Below are 18,063 nucleotides of genomic sequence, written 5' to 3' on the forward strand. Positions count from 1 at the left end.
CCAGGGTCTGAGTGGATGTCCATAGCTCCTGAGACCATTGGAAGCCATGCTGATGCCAGGGGTCTGGGATGCCACCCGGGGCTGTGCTTAACCTGGTGGCCTTCGCTGCCATCTGGGGCCAGGGGATGTCTGAGCCCAGGCTGTGGCCTAGGACCATGTTTGGATCAGTGGTCCTACCACAGCCAGGGACTTGTATTGATGTCCATGGCCCATGTTGCCACCAAAGGCCACACCCCTCGCCTTGGGCATGCACCTCACCTGGGCAGCACATTAGAGCTACCCCAGTTGTCAAGGACACAGGTGAGGACTGGGAGCGTGAGTACAGCAGAGCTGACCCCGTCATCTCCCCTTGTCTGCCGTGTGTTGGCTTGGGTGAGGGAAAGATGCCCTCCCTTTCCCACCCCTTGCTACCCATGGCGGGCGAGAGGGCTGGCCCTGGGAGAACAGCAGAGCTGACCCGGTCCCCCTCCTCTGCCATGTGGTGGCATGGGTGAGGGAAAAATGCCCTCTCCCTCCTACTCCTTGCTACCTGCGACAGGCAAGAGGGCTGGCTCTGGGGTCACGGGAATGGGAGAACTAGCCCTGCCTCTCACCAGCTGCAGCGCAGTACAGCTAACCCTGTTGTCAGGACTTAAAAGACGCAGGAGAGCTGACTCACGACTCCCCCGTCCCCCTACAGGAATAGAGAGAGAGAGAAGGGGGCTGCACCTCGCCTAGGCAAGACAGTGGAGCTGGCCCTGCTGGCGGAGTGTGGGTGATCCGACCCAAGGACCTAAGAGCAAGAGAACCAGCCCTGCTCCTTGCTGAGTGCTGTGTTGGGGGGGCTGGCCAAGGCAGTGATGAAGAGCTTACCTGGGTGGTGACAGTGGGGGAAAGCTGGCGGGCTGACCACCCCAGCTGCCACCCAGGGCCAGAACCAGGGCTAAGAGTTAGCTCACCCCAGCATCCATCTCGTCTGTGAACTGTTGGAGCATGTGAAGGGGATGAACCTACAGATCTAGAATTGCAGGATCCCATGACACAGGACAACAAACCACAGGCTGTCCAAGAGGAGTCCCAGTGAGGGCCAGTGTCGGTGGTGTGACAGAAGCCAGGTAGACCACTTCTGTGATGACACTTGCAAGTAAAGATGAGAGGACTAAAGGGTTAGCGGTGTAACTCAGCAGCCACACTACAGCCTCCACGATGAGACTCTTCTCCCTTGTTGGTTAGGGTTAATGGTGTAACTCAGCAGCCACACTACAGCCTCCACGATGAGACTCTTCTCCCTTGTTGGTTAGGGTTAATGGTGTAACTCAGCAGCCACACTACAGCCTCCACGATGAGACTCTTCTCCCTTGGTTTGTTTGGTTGGTTGCTTGCTTGCTTTTTGGTTTTTAAATTTTGGAGGGAAGTTGCAAGGGTGGAGGGCAGAGGAGGGGGATGGGTGGAGGGCAGAGGAGGGGGATGGCGAGATGAGTGGGATTGCGATGCATGATGTGAAATCTGCAAAGAATCAATAAAAGTAGGAAAAAAACTGAACAAAAAAAATAAAGTATTTTCTAGTGTTTACCTATTAGAAAGAAAGGCCTTCGAATGTGTCCTTATTTAGTATATGTGCTGCCGAAGCGAGCACAAATGTGTCCTTATTTAAACTGTCCTGTGGGCATGTTGTTTTGGTCAGTTCGCAGTTTGTCAAAGTTTTATCAAAGCTTTGAACCTGTCTGAGTTTAAGCATGGTATTTTCTAATACATTGTTAACATGTGTTTCTAGTTTTGATTATGAAAATTTTGTAACAGAAGCAGAGGATACTGTGATAAGCCCATATTCCTGTCCCGTAGACTTAATAGTTTCTTACACTTTTTGCTGATCTGTTGAGTAGTGTACATCTTGACAAACTCATGAACATATGTACCTCCAAAAACCAAGATTAACTCACCTACCTACAACCTCCAAAACCTTTTAATGGGATTGACCATGGTTTTTGAGACTTAACTTAAAATACGTCTCCAAAGACTTCTCTCTTCTCTCTTCAACCTTTAAAACTAGGATTCTGGGTTTCCGCCGAGCTCCCTTGGTGGTTGGCAGATACATTAATCTGAGGACGGAGATCAAGCCTGTGGCCACAGAGCAGCTGCTGAGCACCTTCCTAACTGTAGGTAAGAGATGATGGAGGATGTTTAAATAGGGGCATGGTCAGTAAGGTAAATAATGGGGCATCGTTGAACAAGCTAAAAGCCTGCTCTCATGTTAGTGTGGGAATTAAGTCTAATGGTGAGAATGGGAAGTGAGAATTTCCCCCTACTATGTACTTCTTAAAGAAAGAAGTGAAGTCACGTACCAATAGTGAAAGTGGTAGCTGTTTCTGCTTAATCTTCCAGCTAAGTCTCAAATGGAAGATTTTCCCTAAAATGATACTGTGTGCAAATCATTGTCCTGGTTTTTGTTTTTGTTTTGTTTGTTGGTTTGTTTTTCAAGACAGGGTTTCTCTGTGTAACAGCCCTGGCTGTCCTGAAACTCACTTTGTAGACCAGGCTGCCCTCGAACTCACAGAGATCCGCCTGCCTCTGCCTCCCAAGTGCCGGGATTAAAGATGTGTGCCACCACCGCCCAGTGGTTTATTTTGTATACATGTGTTCTGTTGAGAACCTTCTCCTGAGAAGTGGAGAAGCCAGGGGCTGGGAGATGGCTCAGCCAGTAAAGTACTTACCATGCAGGCACGAAGACCTGAGTTCGGATCCCCATACCAGGTAAAAACCAGGTATAGAAGGGGCACCTATAATTCCAGTGAGAAAACAGACAGGCAGATCCTTGGAGCTAACCATTCACCCAGTGTAATCAAGTTGGTGTTATGCTCCAGGTTCAGTGAGAGACCCTGTCTCAAAACATAAGGTGGAGAGCAATTGAGGAAGGCATTTGATATCAACTTCTGGTCTCCACGTGTGTGCCCCTCTGAATAAACATATATACACATAAATAAGTAATAGGGAATTGAGGAAGCCTGAAGCAGCTCTGGAAGGCAACTAGAGTTCCACTGTAGAACTGCATTTGGGCCACTCCTCTCCTCCCAAGGATTAGTGTAAACCTCATGGAGCTCAGTATGACTCGCCAGCCCTGGTTCTCATTAGCCTACCGTGATGCAGGGGTCTGTCAGTCTTGTTCTCGTTGGAAGCATGGTAAAACAAGAAGAATTTAGAGGTGCTGTGTTCTTTTGTCTTGGTGACTTTTTGGTGATTCAGTGTTCTACTTCATGGCATAAATGTTGAAACAGACATTGAAAATGAGCTTCACCTTGCTTTTTACTAGAACGAATAGATTTATACTTAAAAATGAGGTAAAGCGCTGGGTGGTGGTGGCGCACGCCTTTAATCCCAGCACTCGGGAGGCAGAGCCAGGCGGATCTCTGTGAGTTCGAGGCCAGCCTGGGCTACAGAGTGGGTTCCAGGAAAGGCGCAAAGCTACAGAGAAACCCTGTCTCGAAAAACCAAAAAAAAAAAACCAAAAAAAAAAAAAAAGAGGTAAAGCAATACCTGTCTCAGAAAAACAAACTACAAGGATGATAATACAATATGGGAAACTCTGATTAATTTTAGTGACAAGGTGGCAGGAATTTCTAATGTTAGGGTTCCTATTGTAATTGATTGAAATACTGAATTTCAGAAAGAGGTTTGTGAAAATAGTTGTAATTTCATTTCTACCCAGCTCACCCCACTAGCCCCCAAGTTAACATTGATCTAGGCTGAGGACAGATGGACAGGGTGATTAGGAGTACAGGAGGCACAAGTGTGAGGGGAAGGTGTGTGTGGGTTCGGCACTGAGGAGGGGAAACAGTCAGGACAGGGTCACTGAAGGGCCTGTGCATCATGCTGAGGGGTCAAGGCTCCCCTCGGGCATTGGGGAGCTATTTAGAGAATCTGACCATGAAGTAATCATGTTTGAATTTACAAAGTTAATTTCGGCAGTCTTGTAGACGGTGAATAGTGATGGGGGGAACGAGAAGATGAGAGCCCTGGCGGGCTGTGGAAGTGATTTCAAGAGACAGAACTAAGCTAAGGATGGGATAGAGGGATTAAGAGAGATTCACGAACTGGACCGTGAACAGTGTGATGAGCATCTCAGCTCAGAGGAGCAGTAAGCAGGGAGGGGAACTGAAGACTGACTTCATAGATTGCATAGTCAAGTGAATACAGCAGTTAACTGAGGGGGTGTGGAAAAGATGCAGAATGCATCTGATTTTGGATATTTTGTTTCAGGATCATCTAGGAGTTTATATGAACTAGTCATTAGTGTAGCTAACGGAGAAAAGCCTGAGATGGAGACTTAGATCTGATAGTTCACCCAAGGAGAGGAAGGAGAACTTCAATGATCAGAAAAGCTGTTTCTGCCATCAAGTATGTCCAGGAAGTGGTCAGAGGCCGAGGCTCAGGCGCACAGAGTGTAATGGGGATACTGAAGTCAGGAAAAGCACATTTAGCCCTATTATTGAGAGGGATAGATGCTGTTGATTGGTCTCACACTAAGCATTGGCATAGACATCTTTCCTTTTCACCCTCTGACAGCAGAGGAGAGAGCATGCTTGAAGGACTGTAATTACATGCTCGGCATGATGCAGCCCCTTACTAAAGCAGTTTATGTTTTATATAGCTCAGTGAGAGCACTTGCTTAGTATGCACAAGTCTCTGGGTTTGATCTCCAGCCCCAACTCCCAAATTTATATTTTAACTCCAGAAATCTGAATAAACCACATTAGATAAGAACCTAATACATTATACTTCTTTCCCTAAATAAGACTCTTATTTACCAAACTCAAGTGTTTGGATTTTACCCCATAGATTGTCTTAATTTCTTAGGTTTTTTTGTTTTGTTTTGTTTTGTGTGTGTGTTTTCATTTTTTAATCAATAATTTATTCAGTTTGTTAACATGCATCAAGCATCAAAAGGACTACAGTAACATGTTTTCCAATTCCTCTACTAGTGCTTTATTTCTTTTTATATACATATGTGTTCATATTCAATACTACCTTCTATATACTATATAGTATACTACACATACTTCTGCATCTTATTCTTTCTTCTTAGCCTAGCAATAACGTCTCTTAATAATGGTTTCCTTTTGTATGAATATAAATATATATTTATATTTAGTTCTACCATTCTACACAATCTACAGCATACTATTAATAACTTCTGCATCTCATTCTTTTTACTTAATATATTATAAAAACCTTTCGTGCTGGGCAGTGGTGATGCACGCCTTTAATCCCAGCACTCGGGAGGCAGAGCCCGGTGGATCTCTGTGAGTTCGAGGTCAGCCTGGTCTACAAAGCGAGCTCCAGGACAGGAACCAAAGCTACACAGAGAAACCCTGTCTTGAAAAAAACCCTTTCGTGTTACATTTTAGAACTTCTCCGTTCTTTTGTGTTTGACCAATGCATTGTTCAGAGTTCTCTAAAGGAACAGAACTGATAGAATGAAAAAAATATATAAAGGGGCTTTATTAGGCAGGGTTACAGGCTGGGGTCTGAGGAGCTCAACAGTGGCTATCTCACAGTGGGAAGGCCAAGAATCCAGTAGTTGTTTAGTCCAGGACGCTGATGGACAGCAGTCTCAAGCTGGCAGTGGAGTCCTGGGGGAATCCTGGAGACCTGCTGGTCTTCAGTCTGCGTTGGAATCCCCAAGAAGTTAGTTCCAGCACCAGTGAAGGAATGTCTCAGCAACAAGGTAGATGGATTGCCGGCAAGAGTGAGGGTAAGAAGGCCAAGCAGAAGTTTCCTTCTTTGTCCTTTTATGTGGGCTGCCACCAAAATGTGTGACCAGATTTCGGGTGGGGCTTTCTGCTTCAAATAGTGTGATCAAGAAAACTCTCACGGCTGTGCCTAAGTTAGGTTTCAGTTGATTCCAGATGTACTCAAATTGAGGACCAAGATCACAACTAGTTACAAAGTGTTCTGTTATATGAGTCTACCATAAATTCATATAACCAGTCAGTCCCTTATCGGACCAACATATTACTCCACTATTTCGTATTTACAACTATTGTTGCCCAGAATTACTTTGTACATATGCTTCTTCACACATGAGCAGAAATTTCCAAAAGTTGAAGTGCTAGGTCATGTGCATTTTAAATTTTAGTAGATGGTGGTCACATTACCCCTCATAGACACTTAACTACTTTACCTTACCCATGACAATATATGAGAACCGCCCCCCAGTATCATTAATAATGCATCCTGAGCCAGGCAGTGGTGGCGCACACCTTGAATCCCAGCACACAGGAGGCAGAGGCAGGCGGATCTCTTGAGTTTTGAGGCCAACCTGGTCTACAGAGCGAGATCCAGGAAAGGCGCAAAGCTTACACAGAGAAACCCTGTCTCCAAACAACAACACTAATAATGATGCATCCTAACACTTTTGGGGTTTTTGTCTGTTTGTTTCCTGTGTAGCATCTGTTCATTTAAGAGCCCTCTGTGTTCTCTGTCTTTTGTGTGTGCATGTGTTCAGGAAGGCTAGAGGGCAGCTCGACTGCTGGTTCTCGGGCACATCTTCCTCGTGTTGTTTTTGAGACAGGGTCGTTCCCTGGATGGAGCTCCCCAGCTGGCCTGGTTGCCTAGCAAGGCCTAGAGATGAACCTGTCTCCACCCGCTTTTATTTCCCAGGTCCAGCACAGTATGTACTACACAGAACCTAATCAACTACAGCACACCCCAAAGCTGTTACATCTCTCTCTACCTTAAGATCTCTCTCTCTCTCTCTCTCTCTGTCTCTCTGTCTCTGTCTCTCTCTCTCTCTTTTTGAGGAGGGGGAGTTCAAGACTGGGTTTCTCTGTGTAGCCCTGGCTGTCCTGGAACTCAATTCTGTAGACCAGGCTGACCTCAAACTCAGAGATCCACCTGCCTCTGCCTCCTATGCTGGGATTAAAGGCATGCACCACCACTGCCCACAAACCTTAATATTTCTTTAAAAACTTATTTCAACCACTTGAAAGCAGCACATATAGAATGCTATAATTACAGAAATTGAAAATTATAAATTTAACAACTGGATTACATTAGAAATACTAACAAATATTTAATAGAAATAAACGAGACTATTTTAAAGGTCATAAGAAGTAAAAAAAACTGAGCTGGGCGGTGGTGGCGCACACTTTTAATCCCAGCACTCAGGAGGCAGAGTCAGGCGGATTTCTGTGAGTTCGAGGCCAGCCTGGGCTACCAAGTGAGTTCTAGGAAAGGCACAAAGCTACACAGGGAAACCCTGTCTCGAAAAAAAAAAAAAAGAAGTAAAAAACTGAAAATGATCCTAAAATAAGAGCAAAGAGAGCCTTTTGGTTGGTTGGTTGGTTGTTTTTTTTTTTTCCGCTATTTAAAATTATTTATTTTTATTTATATGGATGGGTGTTTTGCCTGCATGTATGTCTGTGTAGTGTGTGTGTGCAGATCTCCTGGAACTGGAGTTACAGGCAGTTGTGAGCTGCCATGTGGTGCTGGGAATTGAACCAGGGTGTTCTTAACCACGAAGCAATCTCTCCAGCCCCAGTTGACTGGTTTTACTTTGGTTTTTATTTTGAGGCAGAGCCTCTTTATGTAGCCCTGACTGTCTTGGTACTCCCTATGTAAACCAACCTGACCTCGAACTCACAGAGATCCCACTGCCTGTGCTTTCCCCAAGTGCTGAGATTGAAGATGTGCACTACCATGCCAGTCAAAAGAGGGACCATTGACTAGCTATCAGAATGTAAAAGGCCTTGGGGTTGAAGAGAGTATGAGCAATGGCTGCCCTTCCAGAGGACCTGGGTTCAATTCCCAGCATCCATCTGGCAGAGCACAGCTGTCTGTAACTCCAGTTCCAAGGGATCTGACGTCCTCACAGCAATGAACATAAAATTAAATAAATTATTTTTTTAATAATGTAAAAGGCCTCAGCCTCCCAACCTAAGCATGGTGGTGGCATGCACTTATAGTCCCAGAGCTGGGGAGGTGTTATTTATACAGGGTACTCTACAACTATATTAATACCCAATTGCTTTCCCGCCCCCTCCCAATACTGGGCGGGGGGTTGACTTTAGAACCTCATGCATGCTAAGAATACTCTCTGCCACCTAGCATCCCATCCCCAGGCAGAACTACATAAATACTCCATTCCTTATCAAACTTTCATCCCCAGTTTTAGCACATTGATCATTTGTGTTAGAATCAGTTATTACGATAGTTGTGAAATGGTACTTTTTTAATTCTGTTACTGCTTTGTACTTTCTTGGTAGACATTCTGTTTAGAGAGAACTCCCCTCTCATGCATTTCTTTATTCATATCGTGATGAACTCACTGAGTTTGACTTTCTGAGTTGCAATTTCTTACTTTTTTTTTTTAAAAGATTTATTTATTTATTATGTATACAGTGTTCTGTTTGCATGTATCCCTGCAGGCCAGAAGAGGGAGCCAGATCTCATTACAGATGGTTGTGAGCCACCATGTAGGTGCTGGGAATTGAACTCAGGACCTCTGGAAGAACAGCCAGTGTTCTTAACCTCTGAGCCATCTCTCCAGCCCTAATAAGTGTTTTTTTTGTTTGTTTGTTTGTTTTGGTTTTTCTGAGACAGGGTTTCTCTGTGTAGTTTTGGTACCTGTCCTGGATCTCACTCCGTAGACCAGGCTGGCCTCGAACTCACAGAGATCTGCCTGGCTCTGCATCCTGAGTGCTGGGACTAAAGGCGTGCACTACCACCACCCAGCTTCTTACTTTTTTTTTTTTATAATGTTGATATTCTGACTGCCACAGATGTAGCCATTGGGAACCCTACAGACCAGCTCAGGTCCTTGGAATGGTCTCATTGTTCTCTGAGTACTTCCTTACTGCTGGTGATGACAGGATAGTCCAACCTTCCCTAACTCAGCCCTGGAGGAGCTGCTGGTTCAGTGAGCCCCCCCTCTTTAGTGTAGCACTAAAATGGTCTTTAGAAAACGATACGTGAAGCTGGGCCTTGTGGCTTAAGCCTCTAATTCCAGCTAGTTGGGAAGTTGTGGCAAGAGGTCTTGCAAGTTCAAGGCCTGCCTCAAAAAGTAAGAAGAGGGCTGGGTGTATAGCTCAGTGGTAGAGTACTTGCCTCGAGTGTATGAGGCCCTATTGCCGTGAGAAGAGAGAGGGAGAAGGACGGGGAACCGATGTTTGAATAAGTCCTGGATCTCATTGTTTCTAGGTTCTCTTCAATGGCGGAGTAGGAAATACATGTGTATACACACAGGTACATGTACAAATGCGCGCACACACACACACACACACACACACACCTGTGTCTTTATCTCTGGGTGTGTATTAAAACCAGTATCTGATTCTAATTCACAACAGGATTTATTCTGACCATCTTACTTTTCTTCCTTCTCCACCTGTGAGAAACCTAGTTCCCATTATCCTCAGAGTATTTTCTTACCTGCTCCTGCCTCCCCCACATGTGACCAAACTCTCTCTCCTCTGGGTACTTTGGCCCAAACCTCAGCTCGGATAAAGAACAGGAAGACATTGTTTTCCATTAATTCTTTTGAGTTGGGAGCGAGACTGAAGGTAGTTCACTTCCGGGAGATCGGCTGGGTAGAAGGGAGACACAGGAAGATTGGCTTTCTAGTGTACGGCTTTTCATTCATTGGGGATTGTTTCCTACTGTCTGCTTTTATTACCTATATAGGAAAACATGAGTGTGAAATGGACTAACATCAAAATTTTAATTTTCATGATGCCTGTTTACTTAGCTGTTTGATCTTGTTTGGGGGAGAATTGGGCTTCTTAATTTTCTTCCTTAAGTATATCTGGCTCATTTCCATCCTGCAGGGAACAATACGTGTTTCTATGGGAAGTGCTATTACTGCCGAGAAACAGAGCCAGCCTGTGCTGATGGAGACATGATGGAGGGATCCATCACACTTTGGCTTCCAGATGTGTGGCCTCTGCAGAAACATCGACACCCCTGGGGCAGGACTTACCGAGAAGGCAAATTGGCCAGGTAAATGCTCCTGTGAGCCATGACTTAATTCTTGGCTGTACCACGCCAGTTGCTCTTCCTGAATAGAAGCCAGCCGTCTGTCCAGGAGTACAAAGAATTGTCCGTTATGGGCAAACCTGGTAGGTACGTCTTGTCCCTGTCTTCAGCAGTGCTAATGTGTCAGCCATCTTTCTGTCACTAAGAAGAGGAAAGATTAATTGTGGCTCACAGTTTGACAAGTTCGGTCCACAGTCACTCAGCCACATTGCTTTGGGCTTCTGGTGGCACAGTACATCATTACAGAAGCATGTGGTAGCAGAGGCTGCTTATCCCGTCGCTTCTGGAAAGCAAAGACAAGAGAAAAGGCGGGAGGAATCCCTCTAGGCAGGGACTCCCTGGAATATGCCCATCATCTCTTCAGCCCAGGCTGAACCAGGGCTTACGTACATGGTCTTTAGGGGACATTTAAAATCTGAACCATGGGGGCTGGAGAGGTAGCTCAGGGGTCAAGAGCACTTGCTGATCTTGCAGAGGACCTGACTTTGATTTCCAGCTCTCACATTTGGGGCTCATGACTACCTGTAACTTCAGCTTCAGGAATCAAAGGGCCTTTGCTGGTCTCCACCAGCAGCTGTACGCATGCGGTACACCTACACACACACACACACACACACATTAAAATATTTTGTTTTCGTTTGTAAATACAGCCATAGCATTGGCTTTACTCTCACGGCTTCATGCATCGCACTCTTGACTGTTTGTAGGAATTCCAACCCTGTCTGTCAGCCTCTCAAGACCCCTTTAGAATCTCCTCAGTGGAAGTGGCTCTGCAGTTCTTACACTCTGTGCGCCTGCAACACAGCATCACTTGGATGATGCCAAGGTCTGGCACTGTCTTGAGCTTACCAAGGCCCTTGTGGGTCACGGTGGCCTCCTCAGTGTCTTGATACTTGAACACAGAGGTTTAGCCTGAGATGGGCAGCATCTTGCAGGTTCCTGGGAGGCCTCAAGCTGCCTTTCCCGCCACTCTGGTGCACACTGGGCTTTTTTAATGGTGTTAGTTTTTTTCAGCATCTGTAACCCTCTTGGCTTGAACTTTATATTTGTGTCTTTCCTGGTTCAACTACAAGTTTTTCAGATCTTCTGCTCTGCATTTTGCTTCTACTTCTCACAGTAAATACGGCTAAAAGCAGCCAGTAATTCCCATACTGCTGCTTTGAAATTGCCTCTACCATATAAGCCATTCCACAAAGTCTCAGGATATGTACAAAACATAGGCAGAGTATATTTCTCCAGAATATAACATGGTAAGCCTCTAATATACTTCCCAGTGGAGTCCCTGTTGCATCCACACCTGTGAGCACAGCTTTTGCGGTCCGTATTCCTGCCAGCCTCTCACCTTCCAAAACCCTCCGGTAATTTGTGCTTCAGCATCCTCTGCTTTCCTTAGTTTGCGTCTTAAACTTCTCTAATCTTGCAAACCAATTCCAAAGGCCTTTGAGTCTCGCTGTCAGAGATAGTCCCAACAATGACCCTATCTTGGTACCAATGTTCTTCATTAGCTTTCTGTCACTAACAAAATGCCTAGTGTTTTAAAAGAAGAAAGGTTCTTTTGGCTCACAGTTCCTAAAGTCTCAGCCCAGCATGGGCTGCTCTGTTGCGGTGAGGCTGTGGTAATACAGTATCAAGATAACCCACAGATGCTGTTTGGGGGAAGTCCCTCTCCTCATGGTGGCCAGCAAGCAGACAGTGAGAGAAGGAAGGCCAGGGTAGCCATATCCTCCTCCCAGGCTTGCTCTCAATAGCTCAGCTTCCTACCACAAGCCCCCACCTCCTAATAACATCACAGCTGGCAACCAAACTGTTAGCATATGGCTTTTGTAGGACTCTGAGGAGCTAAACTCTAGTCAGGTGTAGCTGGCACTCAGTAACCCTTATGATGCTCCTTGCCTCCAGGTGGGAATATGATGAGAGCTACTGCGATGCTGTGAAGAAAACGTCCCCTTACGACTCAGGCCCACGCCTCTTGGACATCATTGACACTGCTGTCTTCGATTACTTGATTGGCAATGCCGACCGCCACCACTATGAAAGCTTTCAAGACGATGAAGGCGCTAGCATGCTTATCCTTCTTGATAATGCCAAAAGGTCAGCAAGACTGTGTTGTCCGTGTCTGTGTGCAAGAGGTGCATTCTCTAGGGTCCTGTGCTGCTCAGCCCTCCGAAACAAATGCTGCTACAAGTCACCTTGTGGGATGAAATGCTCATTTCAGTTGATGGTTTCAGAGGTTTGTTGTCTTCATGGTTGGAGGCCTGTGATGAGGCGGAACCATTATGGCTGCGAGCACATTTAGAGCGCAGCTGCTGGCCTTGTGGCGTCTGGGAAGCAGAGAAGACAACGAAAAGAAGCCGGGGTCCCCAAACCCCGTCAGGAATGCACACCAGTGAATTAACTTCCTTCTGCTGGGCCCCACCTCCTGAAGACTTCTTCACCTCAGTAGTGCTACAGGCTGGCAACTAGTGCCTTGGCAGATGAGCCTGGGGCCTGGGATGTGAGGACTTGGGATCAAAACTATGCTGGACTCAATCTCCCAACAGCCTCACCTCCTAATAGCCTTGTGCTGAGGGTTTAATAGCAGCAGGAGTTTGTGGGCAGCACAAATAGTCAAAGGGTAGCAGCTGCTTTTCCCGCACTGTCGTCGGGGCTAGTGGGTTCTGCAGTCATTACGGAAGATTCCAGGAAAAGAGTGGAAGGGGCCGGGCGGTGGTGGCGCACGCCTTTAATCCCAGCACTTGGAAGGCAGAGGCAGGCGGATCTCGTGAGTTTGAGACCTTCCTGGTCTACAGAGCAAATTTCAGAACAGCCAAGGCTACACAAAGAAACTCTGTTTCACCCCAAAGAGGGACCGTTTTCCCAGATCACCATTCCTTTCCTATGGAATACCTTTCTGTGTCTGCTTTGAGTTGTTCTGTCTCAGCCTCTGAAAGCCCCTGGGCGGTCCGTCTGGTTTGAGGCTGTCAGCATGTCTGCTTGCAAGAGTACGGTGTTCTGGAAGTCCCATCCACCTGCCTTTTGGGGACTCTAGCAGGGAGTTCTCAGCACACCGTTTAAAAACTGTGCAGACTTAGGATTTCTGCCTTGTCTCTGCACTGGAGACTCACAGTGTGCGCCACAGCTGTGGTCCCGCATCGTGGCAGGAAAGGGTCCTCATTACACAAGTTTATTTACTGTTTGATACTTTAGTTCAGGCTGTTAATGATCCTGTGTCTAATTAGTCATGCCGGGCTTATTTTTAATTTAAATGATTTGATCTGTTGGAGCATGAAATTATCTAGGATCACAGTTGGGTTTTTACAGAGTATGCTCTTGCTTTGATGCTGAAGGGAACAAATACTTGCACTAATCACTGTCTTCGTTTAACTTTCAGCTTTGGGAACCCCTCGCTGGATGAGAGAAGCATCCTTGCCCCTCTCTATCAGTGCTGCATGTAAGTTATCACAGCGGGTGTGTCTGCCCGCATTGCCTCTTCGGGGTCAGGTACCAGGACGTCGGTTTTCTTGACTGGAAAACCTCCCAGTTGCTTTTCCTACTTCTGCAGCCCAGAACCCCTGTGAACCCTGACAGTGCTGAGGGGACGTAGAGGCAGGTCACGCAAAGCTCAGAATTCATTGAGAATTTTGCATCAGAAAGTTTGTGGTGTCTATAGTAATATGTGTGTGTGTGTGTGTGTGTGTGTCTTAATATCCCTACCACCTACTAAAAATAGTCTAGCTAGGCTTTACCTCAGCACCTAGGATGCAAAAGCAGGTGGATCTCTGTGAGTTTGAGGCTCCTCTGGCCTACATGGTGAGTTCCAGGCCAGCCAGGGTTACAGAGTGAGACAATCTCAAAAAATTTTTAAATTATTGTTTCGAATCTGTTATAATCTATATTCTCGGTTGCTGTATCTGGTTTCCCATTGGTTTCAATCCTCCCACCTGGAGTTTGTGTATCTTAGTTTGAAATTATCTAATCCAAAAATAACTCTAAGTATTTAATAAGCGATTGAAATATATTAGAGAATAAAGGAATTGAGAAGTAAATAGAAAATGGACCACAGTCCAGGAGCTGCTGCTTCAGGTCCCCTCCCACTGACTTGGAAGTCTGCATGTCAAGAACCAGCAGGATTTGCCTCCTCTGGCTGCAGAAAGCAGGTCTGGGAACACGCTGGTGCTGTCAGCCCAGAAACACAGCTCCTGCGGCTTTGCCGCCTTTCTTTTTTCCCTTGTCTGTCTGTCCGTCTGTTTTTCCAGTGCTGGGACTGCATCCAGAGTCTTGTGCCTCCCAAGCAAGTACTTTACCATTGAGCTGTGCTCTACCCTCCACACACACACTCCTGCTGTATATGTGTGCAAGGATGCATGTGTGTGCATGCGTGTGTGCAGGCTAGAGGACAGTCTTGGTGTCCTCCTCAGGAGCTGTCCACCTCCTTCGTTTTAGACAAGGCTTTCGTTGCCCTGGAGCTCACCAGGTAGGCTAGGCTGGCGGCCATTAGGCCCCCGAGATCCCCGTGTCTCCATCTCCCTACTCCAGGTTTACACGGATGTACCACTACGCCAGCTTCTTTCCCGGGAGTGGTCGGGATCACACTCGAGTCCTCCTGCTTACAGAGCACTGCACTGACTGAGCTCCTCAGCCCACCCATCTCCGTCCACCCTCTTTCCTTCCTTCCATTCCCTCCTTCCCTAGCTCTTCCCCGGCCCTTCCTGTTTCTCTTTTACAGGGTCTCACTGCACAGCCTAGGCTGCCTTCAAAATTCCAGAATCCTTGCCTCAGTCTCCCAAGTACTGGGCTTATGTACAAGTCTGTGCTGCGTGCTCAGCTTTTTCTTTGTCAGTAGGAAACATTTCTTTAGATAGTAATATTTATTTACCTGGACAGCCCTAATTCTCCTTACTAATATTGGAAAACTGAGAGCAGGTGGGATACAGGCAGTCAGCAGCTGGTGTCATGACCTGCAGAGGAAGTGATGACTCTGGGAAGCTTCTGGGCCACCTTCAAGGCACATTTGTGGGCCCACAGAGTGAATCAGATTTGGCACATGCCATACTGGTACCTACGTCAAGAAAGCCTCAGCACCCAGGCAGTGGTGGTGCATGCCTTTAATCCCAGCAATTGGGAGGCAGAGGCAGGCAGATCTCTGTGAGTTCGAGGCCAGCCTGGTCTACAGAGTGAGTTCCAGGACAACTAAGACTTACACAGAGAAACCCTATCTCAAAAAATAGAAAAGAAAGAAAGAAGGAAAGAAAGCCTCAGGAACCAGGGTGCTGTAACCCCAGCAATTGGGGGTGGTAGAAGGAGGAGGAGTATCATTCTGAGCTATACAGCAAATCCAGGGTCTTCCTGGGCTACATGAGACCCTGTCTGAGAAAGGACCTCAGGGGAGTTAGTTATCAGATGAGGCTGCGACTTCAGGGGCTTCTGTCTTCTGAGAATGTGCCTGGGCTCTGCATCACTAAACAACATACTCCACTATAGCCGGGGCACTGAGAGAGCCCCTTCCTGCTGCACTGGCCCTCTTCTGAGAAGCTTAGGAAGAGACGCAATGGAAGGACCTCTGTCCGTTTTGGAGAAGCATATATTGAAGTGTGAAGTAAGGGTGGGTCAGTCAAGTAAAGCTCTGTTACACCGGAGAAGTGTGGTGCTCTCTGCAGCTATAATACAATTCAGAATAAGAAAAGTGCCCAACATAGGTAGTCCATGTACAAAGATCAATCTTCCTTACTTTAAGTAGCTATAAAACAGTCTACTTCTCTCAAAGTCAGACATTTCTTCCTGCCTGGTTACTTATACTGTACCCACATTCTGTCTGGTTACCACTCCTGTACCCACAGAGAGGTAAGAACTTCTGAGATGAATCAGTTCTCTTTAGTTGGTCATTTAGTCAGTTTCCTCCTGCTGTAATAGAAAGTCACAGACGGAGACATTCCCTTTAAACTTAGTTTTAGTGCGTGTGTTTGTATGCGTTGTGTAGGTGTGGGCTTGTGTGCCAGGTGTACAGTGGAGGTCAGAGGACAACTTACGTACTTGACTCTTTCCATCGACCTTTTACACGGTTTCCAGGGGTCAAACTCCAGTCACCAGGCTTATGTGGCAACTGCCTTTACCTGTTAAGCCATCTTACCAACCTAAAACAGAAATTGATTGGCTCACAGCTCTAGAAGCTGAGAAGCCCAGTATCAAAACCCTGGCACCTGAGAGAGCTTTCTCACTGTTAACCACTTGGCAGGAGACAGGGCAGCATCGCTCCGCTGAACCTCTGCCCTCATTGGTCATCCACCTCGTTAGGGTCTCAGCTCTTAATCCTGTTACAGTGCTAACTGAATCCCCACAGGATTTTATCAGGGGTAAATACCTAAACCATAGCAATCAGGTAGTGAAATAACTCAGGAAAACAGATAATCTCTTTAAAAGTTTAAAGTGTGTGTGTGTGTGTGTGTGTGTGTGTGTGTGTCTGTCTGTCTGTCTGTCTGTCTGTCTGTGGGACTATGCATTCTTGAATGCAGTGCCAGCAGAAGCCAGAAGAAGGCATTGGGTCCCCTGGAGCTGGAGTTACAGGCAACTGTGAGCAGCTCGGAGTAGGTTCTGGAAACTGAACACAGGTCCTCTCCAAGAGAAATAAGTGCTCTTAGGTGCTGAGCCATCTCTGTCCCCAATAAAGTAGATTTTTTTTTCTAGTGGGGGTGGGGTGTTGAGACAGGGTTTCTCTGTGTAGCCCTGGCTATCCTGGAACTCACTAGGTAGACCAGGCTGACCTTGAACTCAGAGATCCACCTGCCTCTGCCTCCCAGGTGCTGGGATTAAAGGCATGTGCCATCATCTCTTAGCAAAAAATAGGTATTTTTCGCCTTTAATCCCAGCACTCGGGAGGCAGAGCCAGGCAGATCTCTGTGAGTTCGAGACCAGCCTGGGCTACCAAGTGAGTCCCAGGAAAGGCACAAAGCTACACAGAGGAACCCTGTCTCGAAAAACAAAAAAAAAAAAAAAAAAAAGGGTATTTTTATAGTAACTATTTTTCTATTAATATTAGAATTTTTAAAATACAGAAATATTTGAATAAGGAGGTTACAGTCACCCCTGAGTGTCTAAGGATAACTCCTGTTAACATAGTGAACGTCATTGTAATCCTATAGTTCATCACAGTAATTATACACTTTAGTTTCCCCACAGACAGAAAATGAAAGTTTTTCTCTCCAAATTTGTCATTTCTAACATACTTATCATGGGCATTTCCCTGATGAATTAGCCTTAATTTGAAGTATTTCTTATGTGTTAGACATTTAGATTGCTTCAGTTTTCCTCTTACTGCAATGAATATGTATAAGTCTTTGTACATATCTCTAATTACTCCCAAAAATTTACACATGCCGATGCAGCTTACTTCTAAAACAGAGGCAAGTCTGAAATAGAAGTGGTATTTTTTTTAGTTGAAATAATTTTAAAAATATTTAAAAAATAAATGATTTTTAAAAACCTTTCCTACTATCCAAGCTTTATACTGGATTGGATAGGGAGATGTTATATAACTTCCTTTAAACCTTTTTCTTCCAGCATTCGGGTTTCAACCTGGAATAGACTGAACTACCTAAAGAATGGAGTGCTAAAGTCTGCCTTAAAATCTGCCATGGCCCATGACCCCATCTCCCCTGTGCTCTCTGATCCACACTTGGACTCTGTGGACCAGCGGCTTCTGAACGTCCTTGTCACCATCAAGCAGTGTAGTGACCAGTTTGGGGTGGACACTGTGCTGGTGGAAGACAGGATGCCGCTCTCCCACTTGTAACTCTGAACAGGAAACAAGTGGGACTGATTTTTACAAAGATAAACAGCACAATCAATTCCAAATGGCATGTGACGGCCGGAAGTGGCCAGCAGCAGGTTCTGGTGGTAGAAGACAGGGTGGCCCCGGGAGTGCCTGGTGTTCTCTGCAGTGTCCGCGTGGGAGCTTGTCTGTGGATTCACCTGGCGGCCTCGAAGTTGCCCATTCAAGCGGCGGAACCAGCTCTGGTCAGTCTTGTCCCCACACCAAGGGACAAAGAGGTGTGACACTGGCTGAGGAATTGGTTCGAGAGT

The 18,063-nt window shown here is 46.2% G+C and overlaps 1 protein-coding gene across 2 annotated transcripts in view; it reads left to right on the forward strand.

Annotated features, from left to right (window-relative positions):
- The window catches only part of Fam20b (FAM20B glycosaminoglycan xylosylkinase), a 41,055-nt gene extending 22,992 nt beyond the window's left edge, over positions 1-18,063 (forward strand). For both annotated transcript variants that reach the window (XM_059280511.1, XM_059280510.1), the window contains exons 4-8: positions 2,030-2,139; positions 9,801-9,972; positions 11,908-12,099; positions 13,379-13,438; positions 17,542-18,063. In XM_059280511.1, coding sequence (XP_059136494.1) covers positions 2,030-2,139; positions 9,801-9,972; positions 11,908-12,099; positions 13,379-13,438; positions 17,542-17,773 — 766 coding nt within the window. In that variant the 3' untranslated portion in view covers positions 17,774-18,063. The remainder of the gene's footprint in view (positions 1-2,029; positions 2,140-9,800; positions 9,973-11,907; positions 12,100-13,378; positions 13,439-17,541) is intronic.

This window comes from Peromyscus eremicus, chromosome 15 (assembly GCF_949786415.1).
Source record: "Peromyscus eremicus chromosome 15, PerEre_H2_v1, whole genome shotgun sequence".
Lineage (NCBI taxonomy): Eukaryota > Metazoa > Chordata > Mammalia > Rodentia > Cricetidae > Peromyscus > Peromyscus eremicus.